We start from the raw sequence: 24,782 nt of genomic DNA, 5'->3' as shown, positions 1-24,782 counted from the left end.
TCTTAATATTGAAATGAAAAACAGTTGTGATGCAAATTTCTGTGGAAAAAACACCACATTTTATTTTTAAGGACTTTTGGAAGAATAGAAAGTTCTAAAGAACAACATTTGAAACGGATTTTATTAGTTATTTTTTGTAAAATTAGACGTCTTTACTGTCACTTTAGATCAAATGCCGTAACTTTTTGAAGCTTCCTGAATAAAAGTCCAACCCCCCCCCCCCCCCCCCAAATAAAAATCAAACAAAAACAACAACAAAAAAAACACATACTGATCCCAACCTTTTGAACAGCAGTGTACTCTGGGGTTTAAAAAGTCTCCAAATGTTTCTAATTTGGCTATTCCAATTAAGTAGTGACTTAATAATGTTTGTATCTATGATTAAAACAGACTTTGAAAGTCAGATTAGTTTTCTGTATACGTCACAAAAAAAAAAGAGCTTCACCTGTGGATTTTTGAAAAGTGCATACTTTTCAATCCGTTCAATGAACATGAGTTTGTTTTGACTGTCTCTGGTCCAGTTGAGCAAGTTCTCCACAAGGTTCTCATGGTCTTCAAAAATTCTCTCTGAGGAAAACGATTGAAAGAGTCAGTGAGAATGATAAGGTATAAAATCATAATCTTATTGTCCCTCAGGTTCACAGGTTATCTAAGCATGTGCATTTGCCCTCACCCATCTGTAGCTCAGGTATGGTCTCAACCAGGGCCCAGTCTGGACTGTAACCGCAGTGAGATTTATCCAGCAGACTGTCCAGCACCTGCCTGACCGTCTGCCTCTCATCCACCATCATGGTCTTTGAGCTCTCATCTGACATATGTACACGTATCACCAGCTGAAGAGGAAGATTAATAGGAAAGGAAATTTTGGTTCATTCCAGTACATTAAATATTGAATACAGCTATATTTACACATATCTTAATGGAATGACACAATATGTAGATAAATATTATACCTGCATATTAATTTGCTTTTACTAAAATAAATAAATGACTGTTTACATTACATTTATTCATTTAGCTGACGCTTTTATCCAAAGCGACTTACAATTGCTACATAATGTCAGAGGTTGCACGCCTCTTGAGCAACTAGGGGTTAAGTCTCTTGCTCAGGGACACATTGGTGTCTCACAGTGGATTCGAACCCAGGTCTCTCACACCAAAGGCATGTGTCTTATCCACTGCGCCACCACCACCCCATTAAATGGATAAATTGAATGGGATAGAGAAAGAAAAGTAGCTAACAAGTGGCCTGTAAACATGGTCACTCCACCAATACTGTTTGAAAATCATTCCCAGGATGCATCTCATGATGGTTGGTTTGGACAAGCTGGTTGCCAAAATACCCAGCATTTATTCCCAAGCTATCTGTAATCTAACCAAATGTTGGCTACTTTGGATAAACTACAATAACTAAGTACAGTTACACGTGTTGCTGTATTTTTGCTTCACATTTTGAAACTTTGCTTCAGTCTGCAAAATCTTTTAACATTCACTAGGCTACATAGATTTTATTTTCTCCACAAGGATACACACTCAGGGGTCCAAAGATCTGAGACCACTTGCAAAATTATTATTTTTAAATCAATTTCTTTATTCATATTTTCTTTTCTTTTAATTATATCATCAGCTATTTGAATGAAAATCTGAGCTGTCATAGATTGTCTTGGGTTTTATAAATGTAAGAAATTCTGACCTTTTATAGAGTTAACATGGTCATTAGCTTTTTTCAATGTGACCTTCATTAGTAAAAAAAAAAACAGAAAAAGGGGTCTCAGACTTTGACTTAGACTGTATATTATAAAATTCTGTTTTTATTATTATTATTATTTAAAGTGCATTTGACGCAGTATCACTCTGTATCAGTCTCACTGCACCATTGCTGCTCAATGCTGTCAGTTTTCTCTAAACACACAAAGAATGGAAACAGTCATCTGTCTCAGCTACAGAGGCCCAATCACGGTACTGTGTCTAATTCATTCACTTGGTATTAGTATGTGCCTGGTGGCATCTATTTTGACAGTGCTTTTCAGATGAATAGAGTAATAGTACAGATCGTCTCTCAATAATTAACACAAACCTTAGACCAGATTGAACAGCAATAACACAATGACATTGTTTAACAAGTAATTTGAAGCAAAAGTCTCACCGACATTTTGTTTGTGCATCTTCCCTTCTAAGCAGACAGAGACTCGCAGACACACGAGTGACCTATTTTCTACTGTGCATTCATTCTGAATTCTGCATGGCTACTGACCCTTCAGATCAGAGATTCACATGGGCTTTTACTCACCTTTTTAACCTGGGCTTCTTTAATTTTCTCTAACGCCACGCGGATTTTCTCAGCCTTGGCTTTGGCAGCCTGTTCCTCCTGCGAATGACACAATGACATGTTAACAAAGAAACACACTCACATAGTATTCCACCAACAGTCTGCTAGTAGTGTCATCCATTACTGAGGTACAAAAATAGGAACAGGTGGATTTCTGTTTTACACTTACCTGCCCTCTCCAACATGCAGTCATCACATCCATTCTGACCTTTTAAAGCAATCCCTAAACACTTGCAAAGTCTGATCAACCAGCAACACAGAAGGCAGTTACACGATCACGCCTGAACCATGGCTCATTTGCTCATTGGTTCCTTAAAGAAATGGCTGTTCATTCATTCAATACGAATTTTAAGAGATTCACAGATTTGTACCAGCTCAATTGTTTCAGAAATCCATTAAATGAATGTTCTCATCACAAACGGCAGCTATGTCAAGGCCGGACGGGTACTTCCAGCTGAAGTTTCAGAGCTGCTGCAGAAATGGCCTCCGATGAAAATCATTCAAATAATCCGAAAAATAAGTCGAAGCTCAATTTGAAGAAGCGTGATGTCGAAATGTGCATTGGCTGCGACACCCAGATGAAAACGCTTCCCCTCAAGTATCTTTACACCCAGAGTACCTTACACACAACTCTACTCCTCAAAATTGGGAGGGATTGAGACCTCCTCCTCTCTTTACACTCTCTCTCCCTCTCTGTGAAACAGCTGCATGTCTCTGGTAGCGTGCCCAATCACAGGGTTTAATCCCCCTCACCAGCAGACCAAGCCGCCATCAGCTGTAAAAGACCCTCTCATTCTCTCTTCTCCAATCGGAAGATATGTATACTTCTCAGCAGCCAATCAATGAGGTTTCGTTTCTTTGACCTTCTTTCCACTAGCCAATAAAGCGGAGACCAAAAGTAGATTATATTGTTCTCTGATCTTTTTTCTGCGGCTGTGGGAAAACACCTCCCTCTTTGGGGGTACCATGGAGATGAATGATATTTAGCGTTTTATTTACTGTTTTACACATTAAAGAAGCACCCCTACCCCATTGTAAGGACAATGGTTTAACCCCTTAAGTCAACTATTATTATGTCATATTTTTAACGGGATGGGTAGGTTATTGGTTGATTAAGAAATACAAAGTCAGAGACAGACAAATAAAGATCTTAATATACAAAGAATAAGCAATGAAAAGCATAGAATGAAGAGGAAGGAAGGAAGGAAAAAAGTGTGGTTTGTGTGATGTGAAAGGACAGTTTCTCTCTCTTGACTCACTATGGCAGATGCATATTTATGATGCAGAGAGAAAGAGAATGGGAGAGTTCTGCAAACAGCCGAGGCGGAGGCTTCGATAAAAAGCATTAAATTCCCTTTGAAGTCTTTTTTCCTTTCTCTGGTTTTCCCCTCGGTCTGTGTTTAAGCAGAGAGTCTGTGTCTCAGCAGCCTGCAGTGAGCCCATCTATACACCGTTTGAGAGGTCTGATGAAATCATGAAGAAATCAAAGTGGGATTTCAAGAACATCTCCGCCTCGGTTTGTGTAAATGTATAATGACTTTGTCTAATGTCAGGACAAATAAATAAAACTTAGCTGACTCTGCTTTATTTAACGAAGAAGAAGAAGAAGAAAAAGACAAATTCCTAAACAACTAAACATGGGATTGAAAATCAAATTTAAACCATAATAAATAAAAATCTTTAGGACTCTGAAAAATTCTGACAAAGAAATATTATGGCATTTCTAGGAAATATCTCAAATCATGTTGGAATATAACGTAGGACACATTTTGGATAAACTTCAAGTACCAGTTCAATTGGATGCTCTGATCAAAGTGAATGTGGATGCAGTGAATTGAATTCAAAATAGCTATTTCTGTAAAAACTTCACATACATGGAAAACTTTAATTCAAAAGCTTACTTTACTATAACAACAACCCGAGATAATGTTGTAATGCAGCACAATGAACTTGAGAAAATAATAAACCATATCAATTTGGCTGAAGCAGCTTCAAGGTTTCAAGGTTTTTGATTGAAAAATCAAAGTGGCGTCAGATTTAGATGCTTATTATTAAACTCCAAAAGACAAAGCACCCATACCCACAATGCTCTGCACCTGCAAAAGCACCTGTGCTGGTATGACAACATGGGTATTACAATCACATGCAAAATAATAGCTGTTCTCAGGAATAAATTAAAAATAAAATTAAAGAAGTTATTCAATTTAGACTCTTTTTTTTTTTTTTAAAGCAAATTAATGCTTATTGGAAAACAAATGCATGGCTATCTATGCTGCATGGCTAACAGTATTATTATAGGGATAGTTCACTCAAAAATTTAAATTCCATCATTGTTTACTTCTCATGTCATTCCAAACCTGTTTTGGATTTTCTTCTTTGTCTGTGAGAATTTTTTTTTTTTAACTATACAATGGGAATTATATACAAAACTGTGCGGTTAACAATTTTTACCTAAAATATCTTCTTTGCGCTCTGCAGAAAAAAGTCTTACAAATTTGGAACAAAAAAGGTGAGTTATTAATAGAGTTTTTATTTTTGATTAAACTATCCCTAAAATAATACTGTTTATTACATGGAAAGTCAAACTGCATGTGACCAAATTTATTTATTAGTTTTAGACCAAAGAGAGTCACTAGTGTTACTACTCTACTTTGTAAAACAAACACCACTTTCTTTCTCTCTCTCTCTCTCTCTCACACACACACACAACATAATAGGTCAAATGTTTTCAGTTTTATATAGTTTTTACAATTAAATTGTCTTAAAATTAAATAAGTGATGAACAGCCATTTCTTCAGGGAAAGAGAAATAACTTTTATACTGCAGCTCACAAAACCACGCACCTCTTTACAAACCTGTTTTATATACTAAAAATCACTGTTGTAAGACACTTTTATAAAAAAAAAAAAAAAAAGAATTAAGAAAATGATGTTCTTTACATTTGTAATGAAAACCACAAATTCCTAAACATACAAATTAATTTCAAAAAGTCAATATGCTAAAAACTAAAACATCTAACAACCTACAGTCTGAGAATGCTAACTGACTATTATGAACCGGAAAACCTGATATGATTTATTTTTTTATTCCTGTAAGTTAATAATAAAATAAAAAAAACATTATAAATAACCCTTGCTTTCTCTTCAGAAAGAGGTACTGTAGGTACTGTGATGATCTGATTGTATCTTTAAATAAATGTAGACATGAAGATGGCAGCAAAGAGTAAATAGGAGATATACCACTTTAAAAATGTAAGAAGGCAGTGTGGATGGAGCAAAGTGTCAAGTCTGGCAAGAAGACCAAAATAAACCAAAAACATGCAGAGAAAAGAAAAGAAAAGCAAGCGAAAGGAGGCGTCACCTTGGTCAGCAGGTGAGAGGGTTTTCCTGCAATGTTTTTCAGAATCAGAGAGGTCTCCCTGTCCAGATACGAGTGCTTTAGGGTGCAGGGAAAAGACAAACAGAGATTAATCAGTGTAATGATTACAGTGATTCCAAAAATGATAGAAATACATACTTGATTGTGGTAAAGCATAGAAAGTGTGGAAGCATTGCCTGATTATTCAAAATCAGAAAGAGGTGGCATTATGTGAATGGAAAAAAATGTATAAAAGAAGAACTGTTTGTTATATAAAATACTGTGATCACAGCTATAATAAGAACCAGTATTTTGAGAATGAACATACTGTGTTCACCTATCCCCTGTCGCGCACAAACACACTTACAGTACTTTGATCCACCTCCCCCTCCTGTGAGGTGAAGTCAAGATGCCGTCTGGTAGCTTTACCATTGGCCTTTCGCAGTGAGACATGCTGGGAAAAGGGGTGGGGGAGGCAGTGACATCACATACAGAAAATGTGCAGACATAAACACATTATTCATGCAGCAGACAATGCAAAACAAGGCATGCACAAGCAAGGGTCAATGTAAGCCACCACTCTTGTTGTAAAACTAATCGACAGTATGCCACAGATACTATCGATTAGCACAGAAAGTAATTTTGACTTGTCCCTCAGTTTGCAGTATTATAAGTACAATGGAAGTCTATAGGGCATGTTGCATTTTTCCGAAAGGGATAGTTCATCCGTAAATGAAAACGCTCTCATTATTTTCTCACCCTTGTGTCTTTTAAAACCATACAATTTAAATTCATCTTCAAATCACAAATGATATTATAAGCATTCACTAATCCTTTCGTTTCATCCACTGAAAGTCCATGCAACCAACATCTTTAAAACGTTTATAAAGGCATTTTAAAGTAAGTTTCAGGTCTTCTGAAGAGCCACGATTGCTTTACATGACGAACAAATTTAATTTAGTCTTTAATTGACATAAATATTGATCAGTGCACATACACAGAGCATATCAAACATGGTAAACAGAAGCTCAATCGTACTTGCTTGATATACGAGAACAAACCTCACTAAATGAAGAGAGAACATGAAAAATATCTTCATTCATGTTCTGAAGATGAACAAAAGTCTTATGGGTTTTGAAGATGGAGTTACGGTTCCTTCCCGCCTTCGCCTCTGGCTTGCTTAGTTGGGGACACTTCATCTACAGCGATATCGTTGACTTGATTGCAAATAAATGCACAGACACTATTTAACTAAACCGAGATGACATCACTGAATTCAATGATGAACTGCCTTTAACTGTCATTTTGCATTATTGACACACTGTTTTCCTAATGAATGTTGTTCAGTTGCTTTGACGCAATCTATTTTGTTTAAAGCGCTATATAAATAAAGGTGACTTGACTTGACTTGAAGAACATGGGGGTTAGTAAATGATGACAGTTTTCATTTTTGGATGAACTATCCCTTGTACTAGCTGTACAGGGCTTGTACTAGCTGTACAGTTCTCAAAGTGGTCATGATTTTAGTAGTGGGCCTATAGTTCTAGGAGGATGAACTTCTAGTTAGGCATTAAAAGTGTGGGTGTGAGTTTGCTTCATGTAAACAATCCTTTGCAGATCGTTACGTCAGGTCCCTTCTATGGTATCCTTGCACAAAATGTTACTGGCTTTAAGTGAAGTTTGACTTTGCACAGAAAGTCTGTAAGCAATTTAATCGTATTATTTGTGTCAAATGTGCAAGACAAGATACAAGTCTTTGGCTATATTTTAGAAACTGTCTGTATTTAACATTTACTCTTGCCTTGCCAGATTAGAATTACATTTTTTAGATCTTTACTGTAAAAAAAAAGTTTGTTTGTTTTTACAAATTATAGATATTGTCATAGAGTTGAACATGACAAGAGTTTTCAAGCTTCACAGACCAATGGATCCATGCTCCAATATAAATAAAAAAGTTTTAAAAATACTTTCATTAAAACATTATATAAATGTTTCATGTGTTCAATCTCCATGTGTTTTATACTGTATATCGTCCCTGCAGTACCTTCATGGAGCCCCTGGGTCCACAGAGCAGTGGCAGAAAACCTTAGCTTCTATTATGTCATCTATATTAATATGAAACAATGTCACCTGTTGCTCCTATATAACTTTTTTAGTGTAAGCATACAGTTACAAGATGTTACCAAAACACCATGCATTCAAATAAGTTAGAGTTGCATAGCCATTTAACAATGCAGGTGTTAGTCACTATGTACTGTTTACACTGACCATAGACAGCACACTGTCTGTGTCTATGTCACACAATAATGTCATGCAAGATTACGACAGCAAGATTTGTGCACACACTCTCCCCCTCACACGTGAAACCCTATCACGTTGTTCCATCTGTGAAACAGCACTAGTTTACATCTGAAACCACAGTATGTATTTTTAGCTGAAAGAAATGCTCGGGTCTGTACATCCTGGTGCGGATGAGCAAAACTGTGGTTAGAAGAGTGGCGTTGTAGCATTTTTGTTTTATTGCACTTACTGCACTTCTGATTTATTGTCTTCACAGGTTCTGACAACAGTACTGAAGAACTATAAAAGCTGAGTGTTTGTGCTTGAGAAAAACTGGTTGTAAATAAGTGTGTGTGTGAGAAGTATGTGGGTAGCCAAAAGATGACTCAGCTTTAATGATTCAATGCTGAATTCATTAAAACCTCGATCATCACATTTCCCAAAACCACAATACAGACTTTGCCCTTAACAAAAGAACAAACAACTGCTGTGAATAGAACCGTGTTTGTGTCTGGGTCAGAGGGAATGTTGACTGTCCAAGTAAAGAGACCCTCTTTGTTCTAAATTGTTTAGGGAATAACAGGATACACTTTTTAAAATGTCAGTGACTCTTTTGTTTTTTGGTAGTAATTAGACTGACTGTAAGACAGTTATTCAAAACAGAATTATGACTAAGACTAATTATGAAGTTACACAGACGGGAAAAGAATTTTAAATTTAGAAACGTCTACTCTTTAACACCCACATATACACAAAAACACCCATATCAAGTAACTCAATTAACCCCCCCCAGCATTTTTTAAAAACGTTGCCAGCCACCGCCAGCGATTTTGATGAATTTCACTCAAATTTGATGGACTCCAGTATATTTTGTGTATCGTGCTGCGTAAACATAAAACTATGTCTGCATTTGTTATTGGAGAAACGACAAACAGCACTACTCTACACTAGGGCTGAAACGATTCCGCGAGTAACTCGATTACAAAAAATGATTGAGGCAAATTTCTCTGCCTCGAAGCCTCTTTTAATTTATTTTAAATCTCACGTCAGGTTCTTTCGCAATGATTTTGTAAAATGTGACAACGCGTTTACGTCTCCCACAAAGCGAAAGGAGACACAAGGAGTCAGCAGTGTTTTGATTTGAGGGCGCGGGCAAACGTAAAGAGAACGTCGTGGCGTGTGTCCATTGCAAGATAGAGCTGGCATACCAAAACTAGGGCCCTATGATTTCCGCGATGCAAAAAACGCGGAGGGAACCGCGGAATCCAGTCATAAAAACGGAATTTACAGTTTAACGCGGAATGGCACGGAATTTGCCAAATTTTGAATGAATTAATCAAAAATAGATCATTGCACTTACATCAAATCATAATATGGACTAATATATGTAAATATTAAGCCGGAACAGTCTATTTAAATATGAATCCTGCATGTTCTGCGTGTCTGTGTTAATGAATGGCACAGAAGCGCGAGTTCCTTTATTAACACACTGAAGCGCGCGTGACGCTCCGGTGATTTCAGCTTCTGTCCTCTCACTAAATAAGGATGTGAACACATGAACAACATCTCCAGAACTGCTCTGACAGTCTCTTCATGAGCATTTGACCATTTGATTCGAGTAAAACAAGCGTCACATCACATACACAGAACTGTAAAGATATGTCACCCCATCAAAATAAAAGTCTGGTTAAAGACTATTGTTCAGCATAATGTACATAGCCTACTACTAAGGTTTAATCACACAACATTTCTTCCATGTTTTATTTTTAATAGTAAATCCCCTTTGTTTACCAAAAATTAAGTTAATGTTCAATAATTAAAAGATAAATCAAATAAATGTTTTATGTGTTTAATGTTTAATGTGCATCTCAGAAAATACTTTATTTAAAACCCCAACTGAATGGCACTTAAATGCACTTAATTCATCTGTCAACGTTATTGTCATTGTTCACAGTACAAGTACAGACAGAGAAATAATGGGTACTAATTAAATGTTTCTTTTTGATGTATGCATTGCATTCTATGCATTTAAAAAAAAAAAAAAAAAAAAAAAATCTAAAAAAGGAAACTTAGTTGTTAATTTTAAGAGACCCAGGAGTCTTATTTTCTCTTGCATAATTAATATTGCACTTTAATTAAGCAAAAACACATTTTATCCGATTACTCGATGGAATTTTTGGTAGAATACTCGATTACTAAAATATTGGATAGCTACAGCCCTACTCTACACTGCTCAAAACTCATGTTTGAATCATCGGTGGCATATTCTTTAAACATAAAAACGTAATACACGAATAAAAGTTATGCCTTGTTTCTCTTGTTTCTTTGTTCACTTCTTTAAGTGAACATTTGGGCGGTGTTATGCAAATATTCCCACATCGTGAAGTAGACATGTGGGGTGTGTTAGAACGTGTTGTTGACTCTTAACTTTTATAAAGACTATCTCTTTGGACTCTTCTTTATGCACCAAGAGCTTGTAACACTCCAAAGAGATAAGGCAAAATTGTAATCTCATCATATGACCCCTTTAAACATTAACCGGGCATTTTGGTGCTCTTTGATGTGATCGGTGTATAAACTCCTCAGTTTAAATGGCAGTGCGGAGCGCGAGTGAGTGTTATCATCCCTTCCTTTTACCTACTAGTTTTATTGTGAAATAAACATGAACATCTCATGCCTGACGTAATCGCTTAATCAGTGTTTCAACCGCAGAAAGACGTCAATAAAATAAAAAACCTACGCTTTATCGAGTTCATTATTGAATGCGATTCATCTTCAATAATGAACTCTATATAGAAAAAATGACATTGCGATATTTCATTTTTCTGCGATATATAGCGATATGAAATCTAATCAAATTTTTTCTTACAAACAAAAATGGGGTGAGCACACTTCCATTCTCATTTTAAATTATTTAAACATCGACACCATCGTGTCAATTGATTAATATGCGCGAGGGAGAGAGAGCAAGACAGTGCTCATGTTGTTTGAAGACGGTGAGCGTGCGGCCGGGGCTTTCTCACGCTCTCTCTATCTCTCTCTCGCGCGCACGCGCTCTCTATCTCTCTCTTGCGCGCTCTCTCTCTCTCTAGCATGCGCACGCGCTCTCTCTGTCTCTCTCTCGCGCATGCGCTCTCTCTCTCTGTCTCTCGCGCACACGCTCTTTCTCTATCTCTTTTTCTCTCGTGCGCTCTCTCTCTCTGCCTTGTCAAAATTTTCTCTCTATGATGGTTAAGCTGTGCAATTAATCCGCAAATCACATTAGTCAAGGGCCGGGGAGCAGCTGGCCCATACAGTTAATGAATAATGGATCAACTACGACAGCCTACATCGCACACCCTGCGATGTGACTATCGTGGATTCGTACATCGCGATATCGATGCTTAAACGACACATCGTGCAGCCCTAGTTTAGAGCAGTGGTTTTCAACCTGTGGGCTGTGGCCCCCTAGTGGGTCGCGATGGTATTGCAGGTGGTATTCAAAATTCAAGATTTTTATCCGTCACATGCACATTTTTACACAGCATAAGCTGAGGTAGATTTTTATCCTTAGGAAAATTATAATTATAATTTAATTTATTATTTATTATAGTAAACCACTGAAAAAGCTATTTTATGTTTATTTTTTTTCCTCCTGCTGTAACAAAAAGACAATACCAAACCGTTATTTGTGTACCATAACATCCCTACTCAGATGGCTCTTAAATTAAATTAGCAAGTAGTGAATGCACCTTTAACAGATTTTTTTTTTTAAGATATAAAGACAATGTAAAAAGTGTTGTGAAAGACAATTCATGTTGACTTTATACAACACCCAACTAAAGAAAGCTGGCCTGATTCAGACCATTATCCCTGTGCTGACTGACCGTTCTGATCTATCTTTGTCTTTTGTGGATATTTCTTCTCTGGTGTTGTGCTTTAGATTTGAGCCCCTCACATCTGCTTTCAGTTTTCTCTCTTTTACGTCTCTCAGAGGTTCTCACAGTGAAAAGAGAATATGGTCTTATAAACCGTTAGGCCTCTATGGACCAAGTCATGTCATAGTTACCATCCAGTTCTTCTTAAAGTCTGAAATCTAAGCGCCAGCTATTAAATAATTCAAAAGGGACAAAAATATGTAATATCAAGCTTGTGTTTGTGTTACCTCTGTGCTAGTCTGGCTTTGGTTCGGATTCTGTGACTGCGCCTCATTCTCCTGCCCTCGAATGTCCAGTGAATCCATGCTGGATGCCGAGGCAGAGTTGACGCTTGACCTGGACGAATGACCGATGGAGCGCACTTCCTGGTCACTGACCGTCCCAACCGATCCTGTACGGCGATGATGTGCGTTAGAAGGTGTGTGAGAGAGAGTTGCAGATGAATATGAGGAGGAAGATGAGGAGGAAGATTCGGAAGTCTGTTTCGCCGCCTCGTCCATGCTCAGGGATGCCTTTTCTAGCTGAGCAGTGATGTCATCCAGGGAGAAGTTGGAGGCCAGGGGCCGTGACTGACTGCTGCCACCTCGTACGGTGGAGGCCGGAGACGCTCTGGTGCTGCTGCTGGCGCTTCCTCCGCTGCTGCCCCCTCTGGTGTGTTTGGTGCTGGCCGAGCGGCCTGTGGGTCTTTGTCTAGATTTGCCATCTGAGGGCTTGCTCATGGGTTTGCCGATAGTGCTGAGCTCTTGTTCTATTGAACACAGGTCGGCCATGAGGGCATCCAGGTCCACTGTCTCGCCTTGGTTAATGGCTTCTACATAGAGAGAGGGCCATTCAAATTCATTTAATTCAAGTATGCTGCTGTTCAAAAGTTTGTGTTAATTAACACTTTAATTCAGCAAAGATGCATTAAATTGTTTCAAAGTGATAGCATTTGTAAATGCTGTTCTTCTAAACTTTTTTTCCACAATGAAAATTAGAATGATTTCTGAAGGATCATAGGACACTTTGCATAACAGGAATGACATAAATTCTTTTATATATTACAATAGAAAACAGTTATTTTAAATTTGAACTACTGTTTGTACTGTGTTTTTGGTCAAATAAATGCAGCCTTGGTGAGCAAAAGACCCGAAACTTTTCAACTGCAGTGTTTGTGCAAGCTAATCTATAATTACAAGCATTCTGCTCTTATGCTGGTGGTTTAATGATAATCCATGAAAGCTGCAGCATGCCGCAACACCACCATATCAGATGTATGTGAAGGCGTTTTGAGTAGGATTCTGAGTGATAATGAATGCGGAGTAATCAGAGGTGGTGTGTGTCTGGGTGTAGTCTAACCGTTGATGTTGTACATAGAGAAGCGGTAGGAGAAATTGGCAAGGTTTGTTTCCTGTCTGAGAGGAGCTTTCTGCACTTTCTCAGGACGCCCATCATCCAAACTCTACATTACAGAGAGACAGGGGAAGGTGATCAGGTAAGACGAGACAGACAAATCATCAACATAATCATCAATACAACACATCAATACAATAAGAAAAGGAAGTATCTAAATTAGGTCTGTCAATTAATAACATACAATTTCTACTCTGTAAAATATTTAAAAGGGGTCATATGATGCGATTAAAATTTTTCCTTTCTCTTTAGAGTGTTACAAGTTCTTGGTACCTGAAGAAGATCTGTAAAGTTCCTAAGACTAAAGTCTCAAATCCAAAGAGATATACTTTATCAAAGTTAAGATTCTGCCATGCCCCCTAAAACCGCTAGTTCCAACACATCCCCACATGTCTACGTCACGATGTGGAAATATTTGCATAATGCCACCCAAATGTTCACACAAAGAAAGAAGGCATTGTTTTCAGTAACCGCAGTTAGTGTTGAAGTAGCCATTTCAGGGAGATGCTGTGTGTATCTAGGCGAAAGTGAAACTTTATTTGACCTTCTGAAAATGGTTGCATTTAGGAACCTTTAAGATTACTTCAAACAGAACAGCAATGGATGACTGTTTCGTGAACCTAGAAGAGGAGGTCATTCTGACTTAGCTACAAACAATCTGGCACTTCTGAATCAGCTACTGTAAGTATGTTTTGTTATTAGTTTAAGTATTTGCTATTGACTGTTCAAATGTGGGGTTTTGTGCGTCGTGTGTGTGCCGCGAGAGAGAGAGAGAGATAGAGAGAGAGAGAGAGAGAGAGAGAGAGAGAGAGAGAGGGTCACACAGTGGAGTCAGCTTTCTTAACCGTCCGTGGTTTGTGTACTGCAAACACATACGAGCTTCATCACTGTGTCTGTCACGCCACTCTGATCTCCTTTCAAGCTTGAACTAATGGTAAAACTAAGGACATTATTAACTGTCTTTACATTTATTTTGAAAGATGAAGCTTTCGATTAGGGAAAGGGGCGTTACATTTGCAACGAGTGCTTGCAGTGTTCAGCCAATCACAATGCACTTGGTCAGTTGGCCAATAACAGCAGACTGTGCTTGTCGGAAAGAGGGACTTTGTAGAAAATGACACGTTTGAGAGAGGCGGGACATAGAGGACCTACAATAATGTACAGTATTTGACAAATACTGTGTTTTTTGAACATTAAAAGCATGTCCACATATTCTGTTACACCTAGTACACAAAATAATGATCTTTTAAAAAAGCATTATATGACACCTTGAAGCTTGGCACAAGTAGACAAATGCATATTCATAAAATACATTAAAATAACATTTTATTAAAGGAGTAGTTTACCCAAAAATGAAAATATTGTTCCATGTCATTTCTTTGTGTTGAACATAAAATAGAAGATATTTTAAAGAATGTTGGTAATCATGTTGATTGTCCCCACTGACTTCTATAGTATTTCTTTCACTGCTATGGAAGTTAAAGGGACCAACAACTGTTTGGTTCTTCAAAATATATTTTTATGTTGAACAAAGAAACTTATACAGGTTTAGAAGGTGAGTAAACGATGACAAAAAGTTTCATTTATGGGTGAACTATTCCTTTAATTTAGAAATATTTTTAAATCCCTTTTAAAATTTTATTTTAAAATCAGGATCTTATATATTTGGGGTTCCAGTTTCCAGTAAGAATAAAATAAATGGCAAAAAATTATTATAAATAAAATGATCCTGGTCGCCTGGTTTAGAAACACTGCTTTAGATGATGGCAAAGGTAGTAATCTGATGTGAAAATAGGGGACATGAGCATGTACAGTTAAATATACAATACTGACCTATACTGATACTAAAAATGTTAAATATCACCAAACATAAGATATGGTAAAATGTTATGCATCCCTAAAACAGAATTAATTACATTATTCAATATTTGCTGAGAAAGTCCACAAAAGTTTAGATAATACATACATACATATTTAAGATGTAATTCATCACAACATCACACTGAGTGACTGAGTGTGAGAGCGTCACCTGTGTGAGTTTGTCCAGTTCTCCCAACCAGGCACCAAACATCTTGTCCAGATCCTGGTCCTCCTTATCGCTGTCTTCTTCAGCAGCATGGTCCAACTCATCATCTGACACCTGCTCCATATCTGCTGTCACACACACACACCACAGCACATGATACAGTCAACAACATCACAGACATCACAGGTATTTCAAGAATGACTTGATGGCTTTGATACGTCTTGTCAACACAATTAGTTGTTGATTAATTTAAAGGACGATGAACATCACAGGTTGTCATGACGATTGATTTCCACTTTTGTAACCCAGTAAATGATATTGATTTCTCTCTCCTTATCCCACACGGAAACCCTCGAATCTTTCTTTTAAATGAGGGCGACACCTTACAATCTGCATCTGACTGTCTGGCATATTTGAGAAAAACCAAAACCTTTTTTTCTTCATTATCTTTATGCATTCTCTGTCAGACAGCTCCAGCGTTCGTCTCTGTGTAAAGTCATTATTTCAAGGTTGCCTTCTGAGAGGGTGTGATGTGGTTGTTATGGTAACCTCAGCTCTGTCTCAAAGACTGGCATAGTTGCTATAGCAACCTTCTCTAGATCTTCCATCATCACCATTGTAAACCCTGCTGTATCTTCCACTGTGTTTCTTAATTCAAAATATAGTTCATTACTAACTAACATTATTCAAAGCATTCCTACTAGGTTAGTTATAAGTACACTTGTTACTCGAAATACACTGCATCAAGCACACAGATAAACAAAACAACTTTGAGATCAATATTAATGCTTCAATGCAATGTAATTATATTTTAGAAGAGAATTTGGAAATGCTTGTAATCACACGAATGTTGGGTGTGTTAGTACTGACCTCGTTAGAATGGAGATTTGAGGGTGTAAGGCGGTGGCCGCCCTCTAGTGGACAGTAACGTAGCTGCGCTCAGTCACGATTCGAGCAAAACACTTGAGTCAGCATGCGTGTAAGCATATGTTAGGCTTTTCATGCGGAGTCAGGGTTGGGTGAATAAAAAAAACCATGAACGTTTGTGAAGGACAACCAGATGAGCCACACACTACGCACAGAGACATATTAAAGAAAGCTAAATTCACTTTCAATATCTGAGAAGAAAATCTCCACAAAAAACAGAAACGAGCTGCAACACAATGAAATTAGCACAACACAACAGAAAGAAGCTGGAAACAAGCCAAAACACAGCCAAATTAGCACAACACAACAGAAACAAGTCGAAACACAACAACATGAGCACAACACAATGAAAACACAAGGCAAAACACAACACAAACAAGCTGCCACACAACCAAATTAGCACAGCACAACAGAAACAAGCCACAATACAGTGAAATTAGCACAACACAACTAAATTAGTGCTATTTCGTTGTGTTGTGCACTATTGTGACACTGTATAAAACAATCAGGGACCCTTGAATACATTTCACTATTAAATGTAATATATTACAGGCTTAATATATTTATTATTACACAAAATGTGAAACTGGAACCTAAACTGATCATATCCACAACCCTCTTTTTCATTTTCCAGCTTTTTCTTCTACTTACATGCCTTTTGGGGCCCAGAAAAGCGGAGATATTTCCTTTAAAATTCTGAGCTCACCGTAACCCTAAAGACCTGCTTCACTTGTTGATCCAGCAAAGGTGTGTTTGCACTAACGTATGTAGCAGACTTGAAAGCAGACACTATGTTTTCTGACATTTACATGGAAAATATCTTGATTAGAAATCAGAATCACATATTCCAGGAAAACATGTACTAAACTACAGAAATCAGGGGATTAGTACACTTTTTTTTAAAAATGTTTTTGAAAGAAGTCTTTTCTGCTCACCAAGGCTCATTTATTTGATCAAAAATACAGTAAAAACAGTAATATTGTGAAATATTATTACAATTTAAAATAACTAAGAATTCTATAAAATATACTGTGATGCAGAGCAAAGCTGCCATCACTGCACTCTTCAGTGTCACATGATCCTTTAGAAATTATTCTAATATGACAATTTAAGATACATAAGCTTAAGATACTACTTAAGATTCATTCCTTATTATCAATGTCACTTCAAATTTCTGTGGAAACAGATATCTTTCTTGATTCTTTGGTGAACAGAAAGATCAAAAGAACATTTTGAATATATTTTAAAAACATTTTGTAACATTATGAATGCATTTACTGTCACTTTTGATCAATGTAATGCATCCTTGACGAAAGTAGTATTGATTTCTTTAAAAAAAAAAATGATTTGAACTGCAATGCATTTCTAACAGCTGATTAGATATTTTGGGTAGTTACAGCGAGAAAAAAAGACCATGAGTATGGTTCTGCAGATGTAGTTAAAGTTTGCTTAACTGCATAAATATGTATTCAGAATCTGAGAATCCTGATGCCTTTGTTTTCTTACAATACAGTCCTGCTGACATCCACTCTAACAGATCCTAGATCAGCAGGAGACCGCAAATTGAACGTTTTTACCATTACTAATATAAGATGGTTTCAGACCCCTATGGGTGAGCTGCATCTTCCAGTGTTTGCATATGCAAGTCCAGTGACAAGAAACAATCAGAGGTTCAGTTCAACAAGGTGCTTAATTCAGTAGATCGAGTCTTGCAAATATATCATTCTAACCCCGTGCTCGGTCTCGTCGCTTTCAGATCAGCAGGATGCTAATGATGCCTTCAGTCACTCTACTGCAGACGGCCACGGCTCTGCATAATCAGTCAAGTGCAAAGAGGATGAATAAAGAGAGAGAGAGGGAATGAGAGGGGAGAGTATGGGACAAAAGGAGATTTTGCAAAATTATGGAACAGCAGAAAATGAAAAAAGAAAAAAGGTGGAAATAGAGAACAAGAGCAGAGGGAAATTCGAGAGGTGTGTTATCTTGGCTCCCTGTTGCTTAACAGCTGCTGGTTTAGACTAAGCTCTGTTAAACTCTCTCTCTCTCTCTCACACACACACACACACACACACACACACACACAAAATGGTGAAGCACAAAATGTAGACAATATATTCATCCTTTATATTTCATCTGCCACTGCACACAGTCTAAAAATGCGCTTCAATCTATGAAACGAAAGCCTTTTATATTTTGTGATATTTTCAAAGAGACTTCTATTAAATTAAGTATATCTGTATGTGCTAATTAACTGAACTGTGCCATTTAAAGCTTTATAATATAGGAGTAAACAAGTGTCTGTTGGGATGTTGTGAATGTGAGGGTGGAACATTGCAAAGCAAAATGGCTCCTGCTCTACTTTTCATCAAGGTTATGGCCTGCTGTCAGCAGTGAACAAAAAAAGCAGTAACCAAGCCTCACGGACACAGAAAAGGATTCTGTTTTACATGAAAATAAATGTTTTTATGCAACCAAGTAAGGGTTTTAATTACACGGTGCATTAAATTGATCAAAAGTGACAGTACAGTGACACAATGTCTATTTTAAATACATTTAATTGTTCTTTTAAACTTATTGGCTTTGCATCACAGTTATACATTACATTTTAACATACATTCGCAATGAAAAAAAAATATTTTAAATGGTAATATTATTTATAATTAATAGTAATACATTAATAAATGCAGCCTTGATGAAACTCTTTAGATGGTAGTGCATTTAATACACACACAAACCATCAAATAAAATAATAAATGTTCTAAAGGAACATGCTCATAATTTATAATTACGAAAATATATTTCAAGCATTTAAATCATTGGATTTTTGTGCTTATAGCATTTAATAAAGTCATGAAATATTACTTGTTCATAGGGTGACTTGTGTAAGAATGAGTGAAAATGATAGAAAGAGAAGAAGAGAGGAACAGAGGGAAAGACAGGAAATGTCCAGGATGTACAGAATTCTTCATTTCCCCGGCGAGCTGTTTTGTCAAGGCTCTCCCACCACCCTCCAGCAGCTGTTCCCTGGCTGACACACACACACACTCGCTCTCCTGCTATGAGGCTAAATATGACATCATGGCTGGCCAAGGAGGGGGAAAGGAAAAGGAAGAGGGGTGAGCAGGCTACCACCCTTTTCCATGTGCACAGTCTCACTCTTTCAAAAACACACACAGACGGTGTCAAAGCAGAACAAGGAGAAACACTACAGCTGCCACTCTTACCTCCCTGACCTCTTGTTCAAACACACACAAGTGTGCTTGTGAGCTTGGCCACAAATAAACACACACACACACACACACACACACAAGTGGCATGTGTGCTAATGTTATTATTCATCCCTACCCAAACACACGACATATGGCAAAACACACACAGCCCAGGGATCTGAGTGCTACTCAAATCTAATAAATCACTTTCCAGCAGATGCCAACTTCTGAATTAGCCTATAACTTAACACTTCAGCATAAAAAGCAAAGCAACAGGACAAACAGAATTCACATGACCTTCTCCCTGCAGTAACAGTGCTACACAGCACTCACATCTGTCAAGTACATGTCTGGGTCATCCAAATATACAAAATAAACAACTAAACGACAACAAAAAAAATCTTTTTTTTTTCATTAGGATAATGAAGCTATGTGAGTGTGAAGCCATACATTCTTTGAGGGTTGATGTACTGAACAGTTAGTAGCTATACTAGGCTGGTCACAATCATTAAAATTTGCCTGACATAATTTGATCATTAATTTTATTCATGTCAGTTACAATATTAGCCAAAAACATAAAAAAAATGCTTTAATTAATACAAACTTTTCACCTGGACTCTATGCATATATATGAACATATATACGAGTGTATTCTTCATTCTGTTATCGCTACAGTAAAGCCCAGTGTAAAATATCAGTGCTGAAATTGTAGTAAATTTGTATAACTTACAAACACTTTTTTTAGTTTTGTAATCTAGATTGGTATCACAACATTAAATGTTGTATTAAACATATCTGCACTAAAATTTAAAACTTTCTACTGAACTTTTAATATAATAATCTTGGTAAAGACGAAGTCAGATATGACCACATACATTTCTGATGCACAGTTTGACCGTGTGCTACCACATTGAGTTGATCAGATAAATAGCAGAAAGAAGACTTAGACAGCAATGACACTCTAAATCCATCCCTTTTCCTTGTTTCTCAACTCTGTACATCTGTTTTTACCACATAAAAACAAATTCTGCAGAAACAAAGCCAGCTTTTTACTGACACACTTCATTTTCATAACCAGCAGTAATAGCTGTTTTAACACAACATTTCTGTAAATGCTTTACGAACACAGTCATTTGTGACCAAAAAAAATAAAAAAATACCTATGACCTTTGACCATGTCATACTGAGACATTTAAAAAATATGTTACTGTACTGTCATACAGATGTCTGACTGTGATCTGCATGGGGAGTAATGAATGGATGTTTCAGTAAAAGAGGTTCAAATGTGGGTGGGTAGGGCGGTGGGTGTTTTTAGCTCTGCTTTCCACATATCAATTCTTCAGAATCAACTCAAGGTGAAGAGTTGGCTTTCTGAGGACGTAAAAATAAATAAAAATAAGAACATGAATTTTAGGGATGAAAAACCAAGCATGACAAGTGTTGAAACTCTTAATCCCTACTAGCTCTTATTATTAGGGATGTAACAATTTACAATTTTTTAACTTACAATGCGATACAATTCACGATATTGATTTCACAATGAATTATTACTCAAACAAAATGTGAAGCAAAAACTGGATAGTCTGACTTTGATTTTGTGAAAATATACTGCATAAAACCAGCTATCTTCACGAGAAAAAAAAAACAGCAGACAGGTTGAATGAAAACAAATCACTCTCTGACTGCAGGTGGCGCATATGGAACAGGTGCAACAGTGTTAAAGACAAAATAATTATATGTATTTATAAAACAGTTAGCTCCATTCCTCCATCTGATTGATCAACAGCTGTGTTTTATTCAAGATACAGCACAGCTATGACCGCTTCACCCAACGGTTCTGTGTATCACTGAGCAACACCCTTAGCAACCACCCTTAGCAACATAAACAATCAATAATACAGCATCAAAGCCAGAATTAAAGGGTTAGTTGACCCAAAAATGAAAATTATGTCATTAATAACTCACCTTCATGTCGTTCCAAACCCGTGAGACCTCCGTTCATCTTCAGAACACAGTTTAAGATATTTTACATTTAGTCTGAGAGCTTTCTGACCCTCCATTGAAAATGTATTTCCCAGAGTAATTCATTTACTCAAACAGTACACTGACTGAACTGCTGTGAGGAGAGAACTGAAGATGAACACCGAGCCGATCCAGATAACAAATGTACACGCCCACTGCTGGAGCGGTTCATGTTCTCGAGTCAAGAACCGGTTGCATCGGTTTTCGGATCAGCAGTACACTGAACTGTTGGACGCGTCTGATTCGAGAACCGAGGAGCTGTGATACTGCGCATGTGTGATTCAGCGTGAAGCAGACTGACACACAGCGTGTCTGAACCGAACTGATTCTGTGCTAATGTTATGAACGCAGATAAACCGAAGGCTTGAATCAAGGGCAATCATCGCAAATGACGTCATTACTTTGAGCGCAAAAGAACCGGTGTTTTTTTCAACCGTTCATTGAACTGTCTGAAAGAACCGGTTCGTGGAAAAGAACACACTCACAACAGACCCGGAAGAGAAGACAATGCTGAATAAAGTCGTAATATTTGTTATTTTTGGACCAAAATGTATTTTTGATGCTTCAACAAATTCTAACTGAACCTCTGATGCCACATGGACTGAAGATATTTTTTATTACCTTTCTGGACATGGACAGTATACCGTACATACATTTTGAAATGGACTAAATCTAAAATATCTTAAACTGTGTTCCGAAGATAAATTGAGGTCTTACGGGTTTGGAACGACATGAGGGTGAGTTATTAATTACATAATTTTCATTTTTGGGTGAACTAACCCTTTAAATGTTTGTTATTTATTTAATGAAGTATGCGTGACCCCTGTTGGCATTATGTTGCATCTTTCATCTTTAATGTTGAGACCCCACCCCCTCCCCCCGTCTCATAAATGCTTCTCATGCGGAGATATTTTGATGTGAGTGCAGTGCGCATCTGTGTGGAAGTCTACAGTTTCCAAAGTGAGGAGGGAATATTACAGTAGTTATTAGTTTTCTTTATGATCATCAGTTTACACTGTAATGATTAGGGCTGTGAATCTTTGGGGAGGCAGCGATTCGATTCACAATTAAATAAAATTTGACTCGATTATAACGATTCGATTCTGCGTTCTTTAAGTGCATTCACAGGATTATTTCAATGCTTCCCCTAAATTCTTTAAATGCTTAGTCAGGGGGCAAATTACACAGCAGCCTTAAAAAAAAAAAAAAAAAAAAAAAAAAAAAAAAAAACTTTTGTCCATTGTTAAATGCTAGTTTAATGGTGCTATGGCATGACATGGCATAAGTAAAAATGTATGTAAGCCAAGATTTAAAAAAAGAGCTTTAAAAGTATTATGTATCAACTAACATTTTGTCACACCAGGGGCGTAGCCATCATTTCTGAAGTGAAAAATGTCAAATAAAATCATTTTATGTATGTAGCCTATGTATTTTCATAATTATTTTTTTTAAATGAATTCTCTTCTTTTTTTATTACTTTTAATTTGCTGTAAGAAAACAAATACACTGCTCGACAATAATACTTTGTAATCAATAATTTTTTCCTAATTGCAATTTTATGATTGTTTTATATAGGCTACTACATTTATCTATTATTTAAATTTTCTGCACAGAAAATATACTTTATAGTTTCTGTACTGTAATAAATGATACGTCAATTAGCACTGCATCATTCATAAATTTTATTTATTGTGTTTTTTTTTTCTTAATGTTTCATCAGTTAATTCTGCTTTTATTCAGTTTAGCTGCAGATATAGCCTGGCACGTTTATGAGAGCGAGATAACTTCTCTTTCAGTGTGTAAACTTCTTTATCTCATTTAGGGCTGCAACTAACGATTATTTTGATAATCGATTAATCTTTCGATTATTTTTACGATTAATCGGTTTATGTATTTATATTTTAGTTTTTTCCATTTTTTCCCCAAGTAAATTATTAATAAATGGTCTTTATCCTTCAGCATAGATTTTTAAGAGATTTTAACCATTTTGCACTGTCATATCCTCATCAAAAATATACCTATTGTGTTAGTAATCCTTTGTCGAACTCTTCTGCAATCAGAACACTTACCCATACTCTAGCAAATTTCACAAGTAGATTTCAAATAATGTTTTCACCATGGCAGTCCTTAGAGCTCCTAAAGTAGTTTAACATCCCGAACAAAGCTTAAGGAATCTTTCAGAACATATTTTCACAAAGAATAAGGATAAAACAGAATAAAATTGCAGTGCATTGTATTTTATTATTTACTGGGAAACAGCTTTATAGCGTTTGCTGTGAGATTGTAAACAATCCTCCGAAACCTGAATGGAACTCACAATCTAAAGTCAAATCCATCAGAAGGTTGTCCAGAAAAAAAAATTGGACACACACAAAAAACCTGCTGTGTGAAAAAGAGCAGTGAATACTTAGAAAAAAAGTGCATTTCAAATATCTTTAAACATTTACCTCTCTCATTCAGTCATAATTAGGCTGCACGACTGAATTTTGAACTGGTAAACGACAAACTGATCACAGAACAGGTTTGTAAAGCTTTAAATGTTAACTGTTAAAAAGCAATGTTATCAGCTTTTACGACTAAACATTTGCAAACAACATTGTACTGGAGAATCTGCACAAATGAAAGTCTTAGGGGCCGTTCACAAATCGCGCCTAAAAATGTGTGGAAAACGCTAGGCGCGCCGCTTTCTCCTCCTTTCCAAAGCGCTCGGGCAGAAGCGCCCCTGAGGCGTCTGCCTTTGCTAAGCAACCATGACGTGCTCTCTCCTTGAAGACGCGGAAATTTCAGCAAAGGATAAATGGATTTGCAGCTCAAAAAATCGCTTGCTGTAGCTCTGCTACTAAATTTATTTAAAAATGGAAATCCATATACAACTATGATCAGCTGTTCCTTTCATCTTGACTGAGCTTTTAACGTTGTTACGGGAAAGGATGAAGCTGATTGGTTAGTTCTTGTCACATGACCCGCGGTGCGCTTGCAGCATTCTGAAAAGTTGAAATGTTTTAACTCGATGCGGTGTTGGCAGGGACGTGCACAGACATTTTGAGGGGCAGGGGCTCAAGTGAAATAAAGGGCACTTCTCATAATTAGTTTTTTTTTTTTTTTTTTTTAAACAAAAAAGTATATATATATTAACGCAACTCGAACTTCCTTTTAAAAAAAAATAATTTAAAAAGTTAATTAATTTTATCTTCCTCAAACTCACGCAATTGTTTCATTTTCAAAAGATGTCTACAAAATAATCAGTTCACAGAAACCATGGTCTCCTTAGTATTCACTAGGTTTATAGAGCAGCAAAGGAAACCATTCCACAATGTGCATGT

General features: G+C 36.8%; 1 protein-coding gene across 9 annotated transcripts in view; it reads right to left on the bottom strand.

Moving 5' to 3' along the window:
* raph1b (Ras association (RalGDS/AF-6) and pleckstrin homology domains 1b) overlaps window positions 1–24,782 on the bottom strand; it is a 76,625-nt gene that overhangs the window by 10,442 nt on the left and 41,401 nt on the right. For 4 of the 9 annotated variants that reach the window (XM_059554132.1, XM_059554135.1, XM_059554136.1 and 1 more), the window contains 8 exons: window positions 15,305–15,426; window positions 13,222–13,324; window positions 12,111–12,694; window positions 6,054–6,140; window positions 5,690–5,764; window positions 2,291–2,368; window positions 674–833; window positions 446–567 (listed from right to left, as the gene is read on the bottom strand). In XM_059554132.1, coding sequence (XP_059410115.1) covers window positions 446–567; window positions 674–833; window positions 2,291–2,368; window positions 5,690–5,764; window positions 6,054–6,140; window positions 12,111–12,694; window positions 13,222–13,324; window positions 15,305–15,424 — 1,329 coding nt within the window. In that variant the 5' untranslated portion in view covers window positions 15,425–15,426. Of the gene's footprint in view, window positions 1–445; window positions 568–673; window positions 834–2,290; window positions 2,369–2,498; window positions 3,946–5,689; window positions 5,765–6,053; window positions 6,141–6,747; window positions 6,888–12,110; window positions 12,695–13,221; window positions 13,325–15,304; window positions 15,430–24,782 lie in introns of those variants that run through there. The other 5 variants (XM_059554133.1, XM_059554137.1, XM_059554138.1 and 2 more) reach the window with 5 other exon arrangements.

This window comes from Carassius carassius, chromosome 7 (assembly GCF_963082965.1).
Source record: "Carassius carassius chromosome 7, fCarCar2.1, whole genome shotgun sequence".
In the NCBI taxonomy this organism is placed as follows: Eukaryota; Metazoa; Chordata; class Actinopteri; order Cypriniformes; family Cyprinidae; genus Carassius; species Carassius carassius.
Note: the sequence above shows the minus strand (reverse complement) of the source record. Positions and strands in the feature narration are given on the sequence as shown.